Here is a 16,578-nt window from a genome sequence, read left to right as displayed (position 1 = left end):
ACAAATCACAACTAATCCACTGAAGTTGATGGGCAGACTGTTTTATTCTCAAAATGAAGATCTACCAAGAGCCTTTTAACTTTTAGGAGCTTTACCCAGCTCCACTTGTGGTAACGAGACCAGAATCTGCAACTTTGCTTTTAAAACTTACAAGCAGTTGATTGTAAACCATGACTGACTTCCCTATTAAATACATGTATGATAGTGTCCAGCGGGGGTAGCTTCTCCAGCTTGTCCCTGGTTTTCTCTTGTTGGAAGTGTGTGTGTGCTCAAGGGAGAGGGTACTGCTCTGGATGCCTCTCTTATTCCTCTGCTTTCCAGCCTGCATAGGACAATTCTAGATTTCCTCCTCAGGAACAAGAACTGCACCGTTGATGTTAAGATCATATGTCCTAATGACTTCATCTTTGTTACTCCAGCTTTCGAACCCAGAATTCGCACCATTAAATGGCATGGAAGTGGTTGAGGGTAGATGTGTCAATCTACATTGCCTTCATTTTACAACATTTGTAATTTATTTTTTTCTTATAATCATTTACCAAAGTGATGTTGGAGCTCTGCCAAGCACCATTGCCTATTTGTTTCTGTGGTGCCCTAGCTCTTGGGTGCTGTCTGTAGGTACTGCAACACAAAACCTGAAAGATTTCCGAGAGAAGTACTTGTAATTCAAGTTCTGGGCCTCAGGTTTTCCATGACTATACATCTTGTGTGGAAATAATGTTTGTGCATAAAGCTTCTAATCAGATTTTGCCTGTTGGTGAAGCAAGTAGCATAGACTCCAGTAGCTATGAGACGACAGAAAATCAGTTCCAGGATCTCTTTCGTTTGCCACCCAGAATAATTTCTTTCCAGTTAAAGAACTCCTTTCCCCTCTCCAGCACTAATAGTTGGAGATTGCTATAATATTTTTTAAAGAACGAAGTATGTGGTACAGTATTGTAATATTTTCATTCCACCAGTAAAACAGTAAGCACCAGAATTAACCTGTTATGTGATTTGTTTGACTTCAGCAGGTTACACTGGGAATACATTTAGCATCTATGAACCCTAATTTTGCCAGTTCGTCGCAAGTCTCCCACATATCAATTTTCTGGTAAGCTTGTGATTCTGTTTTTAAGGCTTCCTTAGCTTATCTCTTTTCATGTTCAGTCATTTCCTCAGCTTACAGCTTACATTTCCTTACCTTACAGCTAAAATCCCCTGCCATTGTGCCTTCTCAAGTGGGGATTTCGTGATTTACTAAGATGTCCATTAGCCAATGATGGATTTTTCTTAGGCCTACATTAAGTAAGTCTGATGTCCTTTACCATTCCATTTAACTTGAGGAGGCAACTGATAGTCTTGTGGCCTCCTGAAATGGCACCGTGACCCCTTTTTCTTTTTGTTCAAGTGTCTGTGGATTTTTTGTGGTTTGCTTAATTTCCACTACACATGGTCCCAAGCCAGTTCAATCTTATTAAGTACAAGTAGTTCTCAAATCCTTGTCCTTTTCTAATGAGAAATAGCTCCTCTTCCAGTTCTTCAGTATTTATTGTGGCTTTTTCCAGCATTCTCAGGTTCTTTTAACTGATTTTTCTTTTACTGCTGCTGTTGTTAGACGCCAACATCTACATGTGACTGCAATAAATTAGTGTCTGTTCTTCCACTTCTCTGATCCTGCCAGCTCTTCTTGGGAGGCTGTGGCAATATGGTTCTTGCTTCCCTTCTGCCACCCCCAAATCCTTGCAGTTCTGAGTTGTCTACCTCAAACATTAGCAGTTTCTGCCTGACTTGATGGGATATTTAGATTTTGTCTCCATTTCTTGTTTTTGACAAGGCTTCCAGTATGATGCTGGTGCTCAGGAAAGTGTCATTTTGTTGAAGCCACCACATTTGTGTGACTGACTCAACTGCAGCATCAGTATCATGTGTCTGGTAATCCTGGGCAGACCCTGGACATGAAATTCATATTGACCTCGGTGTTAGTATTGCTTGTTGTGGAGTTGTACAACAACACTTTTTTAATCGTTGGTCATATTTCTAGTAACAGATCTGGCTATTTGTGTAGCTGCTGTTGGTTTCTGGTGCCCACAATCAAGTCTGCAATAATTCTGAGCATGTCGTTCAGTCACCACTCACAGGTGGATGGTGGGTGAAGTCCATCTTCTGGCAGATGTCTGGCACAAGGGTCTGCACGCAGCGCAAGTCCTGTGCTCGATCTCTTGTTGCATGGGGTCCTGCATGCAGGGGAACTGCTTGAAAGCTGAAGGTTAAACCGAGTTATAAACACTGGTGCACTGAAGTGGATATTTGGTTATGTGAAAAACAAGGCAGCTGACCTGCAGGCCAGTCTTTTGTATCTAAAACCCCAAGCTTGGGCAAGGGAAGAGATTCACAGGTTGGAAATCAGTGTATCTGACAAACTGTGCCAAGTATGTAATGTTTTTGAAATTATATCTGCTCTTACTGATAGTGGTTCTTCATGTGTTACTGGCTTCTCACTAATGAATCCTCATAAATAGCAATATTGATTAAAAAAGGAAGAAGGGTGGTAGTGATTTTTCTGCTCAAAATTTAATTCTGTTCCCATAAAACAGCACTACAGGCTCCATACTTCTGTGTCTCAGCAATTCCAGTAGCCAATAAGGTCAGCTATGAAAAACTAATACTTTCAGAGTGATAAGTTCTGGTAAATTCAACAGGAATTCAGATGTCCTGCTGGGCTCCTTCATTGACCATAGTGATTCTGCAGGCAGACCTTCATCAGTTCTGTTGACAATGCATAAACCAAAAGCAAATTCAGATTCCTCTGTTTTCTGCTTTGGAATGCTAAAATGTAAACCAAAAAGTTAGTCGGATGTTGTTCTCAGTTTACCTGGAAAGTCTGTCCAATGGTTTTTTCATACTTGCCAGAATAAGTTTGAGCTAGAATTGAAGGTGGGTCTCCTCAAAACGAGCTGTTCCTCTGAAAATCCTGTAGCGTGTCCCGCTTTACAAAATTTTTTCTCAATACACTCTTGCCATTAATACCCACCACGGATCTCCACATCCTTTACAGTGAATTACTGGTCTGTATTGACGATGAAGGCAGACTTAGAAAATCTTTCACTTTCTAGAGAGTCTTCATGAAAAATGGGTGAAATAGCATGGGCATTTTACAGCTCTGAAAATGGAGTTGTGATTAGACAAAGATTTGTTGGATTATAAAAGTACAAGTGTTTATTATGGCTGGTACTGAGAATAAACAGTTGCCTGCATATGCCAGCTACTATGGAAATATGTTTTTAAGTTCTAATGTGAGCTGTAAACCAAAGCTACTTCAGTTAGAAAAATTCAATACTTAAACTGTGGGGAGAGGTAGTCAGTGCCAGAGAAAACATTCCCATTTAATAATGTTTGAACATAGAGCTGTGATGCAGTTTGTAGCAAGGCAGTGAGAAAAACCCACAACTAATCCTTCATTGCAGCTGTCTGAACTTTTGGTCGTCTGCCATACTTTAAACAGCGACTTCTTTTTTCTGGTGACTCAAGACTTGAATGACCTAGTGTGGAGAGTTTAAGCTATATACAAAAAGAAGTTAAGCAAGAAATAGCCAAGTAAGTTGGGTTGCACACCCCAGCAAATCAGGGGTTTGTATCTTAAGTCCTCTTCAGTGCCTAGGAAAAAATATTAAAATAAATAGATACCTTTTTATTTGTTTATTTTTGGCAAGGAAATAGTCAGTGGTTTACACACCCATCTCTTCTTCCTCACCTCTCTCTCTCGCCTTAGAGTATCAATGATATATGGAAACTAAATTCTACAGAGAGTTCTGAATTGTTTGAGTTTATAAATGTGAACCTTTTTTGTAGAAAAAAAAACATTCTAAGTTTTCTTTGATTATTTTTAACTTTTTCTTCCCTTTGATGTCTCTTTTGGGTAGACCGTTTAAGTGGCATGAAGTAACAAATGTGCTTTTTTCCTGCTTAATTCTTTTGCAAGGTAATGGAACTTCCTTACTTTCAAGTGGAAACACAGCAGTCAGAGGTGTAACTTAATGTGACTGCTAACTTTAAAGAAATAATTGGGGCTTTCTGCCTTTGCCCCATTCTCACTATGACTTATCTGAAAAGGGATTAATCCCTTTTAATCACTTAAGTATGATCCGGAGCTGGTGGTAACCCTGTAATTTGACAAGTCTTGCAACTGTCTAATAATTTTTTGTTATGAGTAATTTTTAAAGGGTTCATTCATAGCTACACGTTCTGATCTTTCACAGCTACGTGTTACGTTGTATCCTTGCATTATGAGTTATTTGAGATTAAAAAAAACCCAAACATGTAAATTCTTTTCACTGAAGAAAGCAATTTAATCTATAAAATCCCAAAATAATAGCTTTTCAGGTACAGTATGCAATAAGGCGGTACAGCACAGTGAACCACATACTGTCATCTAGCTGGCACATGGGAAGACAAGCGCAGAAACTGGGGGGATTTCAGCCCAATAACTTACAGAATACCTGAAATCTGTGTCACATTGTCTCTGTATAAAGGGAAGCAAACAGCTTTTGGTTGCAATGGCTTGAGCCTTCAAATGCTGCCAGAAGCTTTGATGTTACAGCCCACAGCATCACTTCTCAGCCTGCCTGGCAGCAAATTGATCAATTTGACGCTCTGCCACGCGATCTGTGTGAAACGGAGGCCCAGCTAATACGTAGTTGTTAATAAATGAAAGGAGAAAGAAGGAAGATCATATCTCAGCCTTAGCACCAGTGAGCTGATTCTGGCCAGGCTGTTGTAAATTGTGGCTTCACCAGAAGAGGATGATGCACGACTTCTATTGCAGAGCAGCGGATCAATCTCTTAATGACTGAATGTCACCATCACAAAATCACTCCTGATATTTCCCCTTTCCTTTTTTTCTTTCCTAGTTTCAACACACAGCTTGCTCTGTCCGCTCTTAATTCCTATACTGAGTAACTCATCCCTCCTTGTATTTTGTCCTTATCATCTTCAGATTTTGTACTTACCGTACTATATTTATTGCTTGCTATTCTTACTGTATTTGATTAGCCAAGTTTCGCATGCAAAAGGGGGCCTAATTCAAATGTACCATTCACAGGCTGTTTATCCCCATCTTTCTATTCGTTTTCCCAAACTCTCTGAATCATTCTGGTAAAGTGAAAACCATGAGTACAAACAGATGCTGATGCAAAAAGAGTTAAATGGTCTTCTGAGTAGAATTGGGCCGGCAGCCTAAGCTAAAATCTTTTCATCTAATTTTTTTTAATATCAAAGTGTCTTCTACAAGAATTACCCAGGTGACAGAACTATCTTTTCTCCATAAACTTGTGGAAAAAAATGGATGATTTGCACAAGAACACACACAGGCACTTCCTTTCCCTTTTTTTGTAACTTCACTTTTATTTAAATACCTCCAAAGCATTATGTTAATGTACATTTTCTTCTGGTTCATGAATAACAAGTGTTTCTGAGTCTCAAATAAGATCCCTGTGCAGTTTATGTATGTAATTATATTTTGAGTCTCATTTCCACATGTTCAGTTCCTGAGCAAAATTGTATTGACTTTTCATTTTGAATGATGTTACACAGAACTGTAACATGTAACATGTACCTTTCAGTGAAACAATACATTTAATGGATATTCCTGTGTTTATTTTTCAGCATATTTCCATGAGATTACAGATGGTATGTTTTAGTTGAGTTAACAATCTCCATAAAGTTGTGTAGTGTGAAATCTGTGGTGTCTTTTTTTTTTAAGTTACTGCATAAAAAATAGTTTACAACAAAAATTCTAAGTTATTTCATAGTCTAGAATGCAGTAAAAGCATAAAGTCATGCATATGTCAGAGGACACAATATTTACAAATCTGTACAATTTCTGTCCTTCTTTATTTACTGTAGCTCTTGCCAGGCTATTAGATTCAACTCTTACCACTCTGAGGTCAAATTCTCCAAAATAATGTACAGACATCATCTAACAATGCTTTGTTTTCCTTACCAGCTCTGAGATTGATGGCTGTATGGATGACGGACACAGTTCTGCACTCCGTTTCATGAAGTCTGCCTTCCATGGAGTTAGAGATGGTTACCTCTGTGACTCAAGGCAGAACATGAAAATGGGGTGAACTCCACCTAGTCACCTTTTCTTACTCCAGTATTTTCATGTGTTGAACTACTGGTGTATTTTGGCTAAGGCTACATAATAGAGTGGCAGATGAATTTATTTCTGACCTGCAGATTATTCACAGTTGCCAGTCTTTCTCCTGTTCATTCAGAAAGGTAAGGAATAGTGTTTCATACTCAATGCACCAGAACTATGTTAAGGGATTCTAGAAAACATCTTCCCCACTCTCTCTCTTTTGTTTCAAAACCATTTTAAATGGAACATGCAGTTGGAAAAGCCTCTGTGTTTTTACACAGACATCCAGTCTACAAGCCAAGTATTTGCATTTTATCAACTGGATGCAATTTCTCTTTCCCAGGATTGCTTTATCTTTAAAACCACAATAAAAAGCACTGAAAATGGATACCCATTTCCCATACCCGGTGTCCACCCCAGACACCCTCCAGCTGCTGATGAAAGAGCAGAATGGTGACAATCAGTCCTTCTACAGAGTTCATATGGCAGAAGTTTTATATACATGGCTTCAGTTGCCAGTGATACCACTGGCCGTCAATTAAAATTCAGTATCTTGGTCAGTTCGTATCGTGTCCAGAAAAGCAACTGACTTCAGATAGCGTTCCCCTGGAAAGTGCTTCATCCCTGTCTGGCTTCGTAACAGAAGGCTATTCATCATAACACCCTGAATCAAAGGTGCTCTGACTCCTCTCCTGCTGAGACTCCAGGAAAAATGGCACTTACAGTATTCTCTGAATTCCAGGGAGACACAGTGATTTCTATAAAAAGATTAGTATAAGAATGGCACTTCTTCACTAAGGCTAAAAGAACACCTTCCAGAAAAATAGCGTAATGATTCAACATTTGTGGCTGGTTAAATTCACAACGTTGAAGAAAAGTACCTTAGTAATCTTTGCAATACTGTCCATTAAAGTATGGTAGTAAATAGTTTTTCTTTTTAAGACACATCAGGTAATAATTTGTTATGGTGGTTTATCCTGACTAGCTTAGGCAGGTTCTAAAAAAGGAACAAACACCAAATGTGTGGTTGCTCCAAAAACATCCTTCTCCCCTCCTTCCTTCCTTCCTTCTTTCCTTCTTCCACTGAGAATAGACCAAGAAGGCCTGACCAGCCCTGCCACTACATTATAACCAGGTAACACAGAAATTAATCAATTAATTTATTATTAATATGAGCAAAATTTAAAAGCGGAACAAATTGTAGATGTACTACCAAGCATGCTGTGTCCTGCCGATGTCTCCAAAAGACCTTTGTGGTAAAAACATACAGATTCTTTAGTTCTGAAGGGTCAAATATGCTAAACTGTGATTTCAAAAGGATGAAATATTTTCTGTCTTCTATGTTCTTTTAGCATTCTCTTTTTCTTCTGCTTTCTGCACTGCTGGATTTTAGCATCCATGAGTCACATGATCCTTCTAGCATCAATATGTTTTTTTACTGATTTCCAGCATCTCTACCAAAAAGATCCCTGGTTAGACTTTCTGCATTTCAATGTGCTGGTGGTGGTAGTGGTGGTAGCAGTGATGTCTGGGTTGACACCTTCCATTTAGTTTATAGACAGAATTTTTCTGCTGCCTTTTTTTGAAAAACCACACAGCCAGGACAGCTGCAACCACTAACAAGCAGAGAAGAATCACAATTACTGCTATGATGGCACCTTTACTTGACTTGGGACAATCCTCTCCCTCACATGGCTCAGAAGTGGGGATGGGCTTTTCTCCAAGGCCCTGGGTGAGATTTTCTTGCTCAGCTAATTCCTGGGACGACGTGTCAGTAATGATATCTGGAGCTGGTGCAGTGGTTGCTACTTGTGCTGGGTAGGCAGTTGTTTCTTTTGGTTCTGCATACAGAGTGTGATCGGAGGGGCTGACCATCACAGAGGTTTCTGACATGGGTGTTTTTAAGCTGGTTACGTCAAACAGCATCATTGTACTGGTCTCCTGAGTCACAGTTTCTGGAGATGTAGTTAGGTGGTCCCATGTGGCATCATCGTAACTTCTGCTCATGCTCAAGTTCTCTAGAACACTCACTGATGTAAGTGGTACTGGTATCTCTTTCACCCCTTCGTCATCTATCCTCGTTGTTGCTGCCACAATCTGTGTTAAACCTTCCTCTGGAGCTGGGCTACCATTGCCTGATTTTCTTACTTCAACGTGATTTGGTTGGTCAGTTGTGAGGACGATGTCATCTTCTGTTCCCATTGATCCATCAACTTTATCCCCCTCCTCTTCCTCATCCTCTACCACTTCTTGTGTTACTGGATAGCCATCTAACCATGACTCATCAGTAATGGCAACTGCATCTATCTCTGCCTTTGTGTCATTAGTTGTGAGAATGGGTCCAATGGGGAAATCCTCACTGTCATAAAACATTTTGGCAGCAGGTTCATCATAGGCTGTCTTCACTCCAATGTGGTTGTCGCCTTCAGAAAACTGTGCTTTAGTGGAATCATCTGCATCTTTCTCTGACTCCGGCTCACTGAGAGCCTCTGATGGAAACCAGAACAAGTTTTTCTGGCTTAGGAGTGACACAGGGGACTCAGTTGGTGCCCTGCTTCCTTTTTCAGAAGTGTCTGTGTCCTGAGTAACAACTTCGGTACTTCCAGTTCTTCCTTCCTCTGAACTTTTACCGAAGGAAAGATGTTGTTGTTCCTGCTCAATTTCCTCTTTGCCATTGACATGTTCATTCTCAACAACAGGTATCGATCTGTCATCAGGAAAGTTATCTTCATAGTCAATGTGTGCCTCAGTTTCATCTAGAAAAGTTAAAAAAAAAAAAAAAGCCAACATTTACTTTCTCCAGAAAAACTCATTTGTTACAAGAAGCCAAGAAGAAAAGTGCAATGAGGATTTACTTTTGGACAGTATTCTCCGTTCCATGTTATTGTTTATTTGAAAAGGAGATGGTACACCAGAGTCTGACACATACCAGGTTTAAAAAAAGATCAGGATGGGTGTTGATGCTAACCCATAATAGCGTCTTTTTCCAGATTTAAAAATGTGTATAAATAATGTACTGTCTGCAGTTATAGAACTTCCTTCAATTGCTTATTGTTTCCTCAAACCTTCACTCTCCCTAACATGATTCTTTTTGCCAGACTTGAGGAAATTTTCATCATATTCAAGCAAGAAATGGATGTGGAACAGAATATAAAGCAAAAAGTAATCTATTTCTAATTGTACTGTTAAAAAAAATAAAAACTTACAAGTTTTACAACTTCAGCCCTTTTGAGTCAGCTATTTTGAAGGATTATATTCAGCGCCTTATGTTCAATATTTTATCATCAGAGTAGTTTTCTTCAATGACCTTGATGTTGCGATGATACAACACCTGGAACCAGGTGAGCTGAATGGTATTTCTCATTCCACGGGAGCTCTTCAGAGCTGCCTGAGGATGACCCCTCCCACCAAAGCTCATCTTCTTCTGAAGAAAGTAAGATGCACCCGTGGTGGCAAGGAGAGAAAACTGTCTCAAACACTTAAAGCCTAACACCTAAGTATCAAGATAATACTGTCTGTAAACAACTCTCAGGCATCCAATTTTAAGAAACAAGATGTTAACAAAAAGAAAAGAGAAAAAAACCCCAACCAACCAACTAGACCAGCAAAAAAGTAACTGATTACAATAAAGGGGCGGATTCATCACAAAGTTTGAATATGATTTAGAAATACTGCCCATGCCTACAACCTACCACTGATAACAAAATAGATTTGACTCAAAGCATGAAATTATATGTTTGAATTTGAACGAAATAGTGCACTGTAATTTATATTTCTCCAACTCTTATAAAACCTTAGCTGAATGAAAAATTTTCCAAACTAGACAGGGTGGTTGATTTTCAGCTCACACAAGTTTTACTCCATAGAAAGTTGATGTAATTGCTGAGATTTATGCTGGCATTAAAAGTCCTAGAAAATCATGCCTTGGGATATGGAAAATAAAACAAACTGAATCATGGTGAGAATTTTTCTTTTTAAGAGAGTGTTTAGTCTTTTGTGAAGACAGTGAAGCAATAGACCAGGCATGACAAGGGAAAGAACGAATTAATAGGAGAAGCTGTGTTACAAATCAGTGCATTTATAAAGCCTTATCTTTTTTTGCCTTTTTACACTCAACCAAATTTGAATCACATTTTCATCTGGAGCCCACCTCAATTTCTGAATGAGTCACATTCTCCTTGGAGACTGCTTCCCAGACTTCTGGCAGAGCCATATTTGGTCTACTCTTAAGAAAGATTAGAAATATTGTCAAACCAGTCTGACCAAACACACTTAGTGGTGATACAGCTCACACCAACCTACTGTTTGCCAGAACAGCTTAAGCCAGCTGCCAGAACAGAATGAGTATTAGCAAAAGGTATTTTTCTTGGAATACTGTCTGGGTCCACCATAATCCAAAGCAGTTATGCTGAGGAAACCAAATTTGTGCAGCAGAGAGTTAATAGCCTGCAGAGAGTTAATATCCCTGTGAAAGCTATCATGCTGGAGAATTTGTTATTCTCAGCAGGTCTTCTCACCTCACAGCAAGGGTGTAGGGTGAGACCTGCACACAATACAATAGCACCAACACGGACCTCTCTCCCTTCTGGTCCCGGTGTCCTCATCTGCTCGTGTAATCCTCTAGATCCTCTCCATCCTCTCCAAAGCAGGAAAAAACTTCTGTTTGGTGCAAAGGCAACTTAACAAACAGGGGAATCCAGGTCTCAGAGTGGAAAGCTTCCTGATAGGAGTCTCACTTTTCTAAGTCATCCTAAAATATTTTCCAACAGTATTTCAGACTTTCACTAATGACTGGAGGGTACCTCTGAATATCAAAGAATTTTAGCAACAAATTTATGAAGCTCTGTGTGGCACTGGCCATTGCTACGTAGCATTTATAATAGCCATCAAGTGCAAATCTCACTTTGTCCCTTGTCTCACTTCCACTTAAGGATTTTTCTACCTGTCTCTCTCTTTACATGGAAATGGTTCCTCAAGCCATTTTGTCCACTTACCATCCAGACTCCTGCTACAGTTCAATATATGGCATGACTGCTTCACTAAAGTCCAGTGTCTCTGAGGACAGTCCATAGGCATCTATTGGATATATGTGAACTGGAACATAATGTAATGTGTGAACCCACCATTTACCAAATGTGGTGGTCATTATTTTCTTTTTTGAGATGAATCATCACACCAGTCTGTCTTGACCTGTATTCCTCCTGTACCTCTATTTTCGCCACTCATTTACTTTCCAGACTACCGTAATCCAGATGAGGGTGAGACATTGATTTTTACCTTATGGTGTTCTAGTGCACCCATGAACAAAAATCACAGTCATATGCTTGTATTGTTTCCTCCAGACCTATTATTTGGTTAGCAGTATGAATGAGCAGCTAGTATTCATCTTATTGACCAGTATGGATCATTGGTGAATGCTTAACAACAGTATCAATACGCTTTCTATAGAATTTGAAGCCCTTCCCCATTAGTGCCCCTCATGCTGTGTACTTGCAGACCTTGAGAATAAAGTCCTGTGGAGGCACATCAGAAAAGGGCATGTGCTCCCAGGAAAATACAAGTCCTCAGTCTATCAGAACATATTAAGAGTTTGTTGAACCATCAGTCAAGTCTCCATCAAACCTGCTGTCTTTGAGCCCAATCCTGCACATATAGAAATGAATTGGTGCTTTCTTAATGTTTGGCTGAGGAAAGAAAAAGCCCATTGTCATCCAAAGAGAGCCTGAGATTGGAGCTCATTATGCGCTGCTCGTCATCGCACAAGGGAGTCTTGTTCCTTCCGACAATCAGATTGTGGCCCAAGTTGTAAAGCTACTGTAATATATTTTCATATGCATTCTCCCATATTTGTATAGTTTATAGCAAAGACTATCAACATAACTAATGTTAGCTTATGAGATGCCAGAATGAAAGCAACTATTGAGCTGTCTAACCATCAAAGGAAATACAGACCCCCTTACTCTGAAGCTTTGATTTATATGGTCCTGAACTGACTTACATAGTAATAATACTCTACTCTTTCTTCTGGGCTTCAGACCTTCAAATGGGGCTTGGACTTAGTATTTAGTGAGTTTGTGTTACCATGACAATCTTTTAAGTCAGCGGTGAGCTTGATTTTCCAGGAACAGATTGCACAACTTTTGCACTTCTTTTTGCTCACCTCCTCAGTACTTTCTTGAGCTTTCCAGCTCCCTGAATTTCAGTCTTGGTTCTGAAGCGCAACAACTAAAGTAGCTTCAGCTCCACCTCTTATCCAAATAATTGTAACATTTATTTATACACATTTTTAAAACAGTTAGCAATTGATTTAACAGTGGTTGCATCTTCCTATCCAGGCAGGTCTGGTTTTAAGAAGAGCCAGCATTGAGATTAATTAGTCCAAGACCAAAATCTTTCTATATTTGGTCATTGTTACATCTTACCCCTACCATTCTCTGGCAGACTCATGGATTTTTGACTCGAGTTTTGATTCACTGTCTGAGGGATTACTGAGGCTGAAATGAACATTTTACAGCAACAGATGCTGAAATGGAATATTACCACAGATATGAAGCTCAATTAAAAGGTAAAACCCTTTTAATTTAGCCTTGTCCTATCTGGGAAGCGCCCAGTCCTAAAAATCTTTCATCTTCTTCAACTTTTGATCCTAATGAGAAAACAGTGACCAAACATAGAGACAGACAAAAACAAAGAGCCTGGTTTTCCACACTCTAGGATCAGTTTAATTTTTCTTCTAGATAGCATATTGGCATTTGAGTTCTATTTTGAGTGTTGCTATTTTGGACAACCATAAACTGCAGTGCATATTTTGTGGATGTATTTTGGAGTACAGGAAATTGAAACTTGATTCTATGTAGACTGTCATCAAAAAACATTTCTACTGTATAAAAACACCTTTATTCTAAGAATCTCAAAGTAGTTACAGCAAACATTAACAAGCCTGTCTTTAAAGGTGGGAAGGAAAAGAGCATGTAGGCCAATTTGCCTAAGATCAATCAGATTTGTGAACTACAGCATCTCAAAGAATTGTCTATTTGACTTGGGTCAGGCACACAAACACAACTCTCAAATCAACCGGAGTATGCTAGACAAATTTGTGTTGCCTTTTGTCCTTTGCAACAACTACAAGAAGGAGGATGATTTTTATTGTAGCAGAAAGCCTGCTAATATAAATAAATAACCCATCATAATTTTTTAAAATAATTTGATTTGGCAGAATCAGTTCATGCCAGATCAATACTTTACATTAACCTAACACAACTGTGCAGTGACAGATACGAAAAGAGAACCAAAGTTTGTCATGACAATGGTTATGACAGGCCATGGACGTATTTTGTTGCTGTCTGTCATGACTCTCCATTTGCACTGCCAGAAGGAAAAAAAAAAAGCATTCCCAAATAAGATCAAAAGCCAGAGACATTTTGCTTTACTCTCCTGATTAAAAACCTAAAGGAAAATACTTAAATCGCATTGGCTAGTCATGCTTACAGATTGCATGAATGTGAATGAATACTATTCTTGAAAATTCAGAAAGCAATGTTTGAAGTAATGAGAATAGCTGAACCAGGCGAAAAGACTGGGAGCTGAAGATAAAGCTTTCCGAAGTGGTCAAAGTCAGCCAAATCCTCCTTACACTGAAATCAGAAGTATGGTCTTCAGCGTGGAAAAGTTAGACCAGCTCTGAACACACTTGACAAGTATCCAAATGTTGACACTGGAGATTTTCCTTACATGTGCAGAAGATATGACCTCCCCTGCCACAAGCTTATAGTTGGAAAAACCCAAAGCAGCCAAGGGAAAAGAATAAATATATTACATTCTTCTTAGATAGTTTTAGGGCAGAGATGTGACACGATTTCCCAGCCACCTAATCTGCCTTCTCTTTGAGGAGCAAACTCTTGAGGATGCAGCCTAATGCAGCCCTGGCCCCTCCACTGCAATGTCAGTATTAATGCTTCTGATATTGAACCTATGGTTCATTTCAGGAAAAAGCAAATGTCATTTAGCAAGTCACTTCAGTCTCTTTGCCTGCAGGACAGCCACAGTGTGGCACTTATGCATCTGCTTCCAGACCTTACTACAATGCCAATTTTGAGGATATATTTTGCAAAACAAATGTGTTCTCTCCACAGAAACAGAAAAAATAATAAACTTAAAAAAAAAAAAAAAAAGTATTTTCCTGTGCTCTGCTTAAGGTTGCTTTGTTGGGTTGAATATCCCTGTGTTTCCAGCTAGAACACAGTGTCTTTTCATGATGAGAAATTGCAGGAAACACTAGCTATACCAAGCCGCTTTTTTTCTTGAAAAGCATCTTGATTAAAAATTGCAGTCTATTACCTGGCTTGTGCAATGTACATTAGAGGGTGTTGTAATGTACTCTTTTCTTAATTTCCAACATACTTTAGTGTATCCATAATCTGCTTAATATAACCTTGAAATTACTTTGTTCAGTTATGCCTATAGCCAAGTTTTGCCACATATGTTGCATTATATGTGTATTGATGCATAATATATTTTTCATTTAATTTATGAATTTGCCAACTGTACAGTTGTGCACTTACATCCTGGGTGCCAGAATGGACTCTTATCTCTTCTAACCAGATCAAAAGAGAGAGGAAAGATGATCATAAAGCTGCTTCAAAAAACATTTAAGTGCTATATTTAGACATTGCTACAACGATAGTTCTTTGACTCCGTACTTGCTCTGGGTGAGCAGCTGGGAATGTAAAGCAGGCCCAATGCTTTTACACAAACAAGAGAAAAAAACAATTATTGCTGTTAACTTGATGTTCTGCTTGAACAGCTGAGCATTATAAAGTGGCAATTAACAAGTGTTCAGTAATACACAGCTGTAACATCTGCAAATCTCAGAAGACTTTGTGAAGCTGGATAAATGTCATCACTCTTTCATGGATGAGGTGGAGCAAGGAGCAGAGAGGAGTATATTGACTTGCCCCTGGTCTCAGAAATAGTACAAGATGTAGGAACAGGTCTTACATCTTTTAATCCTCTGACCATAGTTTTGTCCTTGTAGTCCAGTTGCGTTGGTGCAAGAGCATTGGGGTCACTTCACACTTCCAGTCACTCACCCAGTACAGATGCGGGGAACTGTATCATCTTACCAGCCTCTAAACATAGCGCTTAAATGTTCATTTAAGTGGCTTCACAACCATCTTTCCTCTGATGTCAGCCAGTTAGACAAGCAATGGCTCACTCTGCCAACAGGGATATAAATTCTCCATGAAGTCCCGTCATAAACCTTCATGATAGGGAAGTTACTCTTTGCCTTAAAGCACTTAAAAAGCAATATATGTGCTGACTTCTGGAGTACTTAATTAATAATTCTTCTTCTCTCTCCTATGATCCCAAGATATCTGTCAACTGTAAATTAGGTTTCTTTTAATTAATTTCCATTTTCTTGTCCTTTGTCTCTGAATTCTTACTTTTTAAAAAAAAGGAACCCTAGCATCATACATTTCAGTTTTCCTATAAAGCCTCCTTTCTTAAAGAATTGTGACCATGAGGATTGAATACATAATTATTAATTGAACACGTACTGTATTTTCTATCCCAGGTACTTGGGGTGTTTCAAAAACATTAATCAAAGGAAGCCCCTCAGCATGAAGTCTACATTTAAATCATTTTAAAAATCATAATCCACAATATTACATCTGCTCCAAAGTTCCAGTGTTGATGTTTGTGATTTTACAGCCACACTTTCCTATTTCTTTTAAAAATATTTGTCTCTCCCCTGCGGCTGTGTAAAAGGCTCAGGCAAAAGAGGGGAAATAGACTATTTATCCAGGGAAAACAGTGAAACACACACAACCTAAATGGCCTGATTCTTTCCCTTCCTTACTTTGATGTAATACAGTTTTATTTCTATGTGTAATAAAGTTATCTTTTTCACTAACCTCAGTGAAGGAAAAAGAAGTGTCAATCTGATGCAGATTATGGAAGATTCAGACCCACTGGATTATCAGATGTAGATACTCTTTTTTTCCTTCTTTCCCTCCATGCTCCTCCTGCACTCCCTGCAGCATTTCATTTAATCATCTGAACTGCTGTTTGTAAAAACAATTCTAGAAGTTGAAATGGTTTGGAAAGATGCTGGATTTTTCTTTTTTTAATCTCTATCCTATTTGGATGGTTTTGAATATCTGGTTCCCTGGTGCACAGATACGACCTATTTCTACTAAGAACAAATTTGACCTTTACTTATGATTATCCACTGCCTGGTGGTATATATTCCTGAGTAAAAATAACTCCTTGCAAGCCCCTGGGCATTGAGGAATATATAGATTCTGAAATGGATATGCTAACTCCAGCCAATATAGAAGGCTTGGCTACACAACAGCTGCTCATTCCGTTGCTTAAAATTTATCTGTTTCGTCAGAAATATCATCTTAAAGGTGTGATATTCCTCTGAAAAAAATAGTAATATACTCCAATGACTT

At 38.9% G+C, this 16,578-nt stretch overlaps 1 protein-coding gene across 1 annotated transcript in view; it reads right to left on the bottom strand.

Moving 5' to 3' along the window:
• Positions 1-5,356: 5,356 nt before the first annotated feature.
• The window catches only part of SUSD5 (sushi domain containing 5), a 43,820-nt gene continuing 32,598 nt past the window's right edge, over positions 5,357-16,578 (bottom strand). Inside the window, exon 5 of the mRNA XM_005502868.4 lies at positions 5,357-8,877. Within this exon, the coding sequence (XP_005502925.1) occupies positions 7,595-8,877 (1,283 nt within the window). The 3' untranslated portion in view covers positions 5,357-7,594. The remainder of the gene's footprint in view (positions 8,878-16,578) is intronic.

This window comes from Columba livia, chromosome 2 (assembly GCF_036013475.1).
Source record: "Columba livia isolate bColLiv1 breed racing homer chromosome 2, bColLiv1.pat.W.v2, whole genome shotgun sequence".
NCBI classification, from domain to species: Eukaryota; Metazoa; Chordata; class Aves; order Columbiformes; family Columbidae; genus Columba; species Columba livia.
This window is presented reverse-complemented; position numbering and strand designations above follow the sequence as displayed.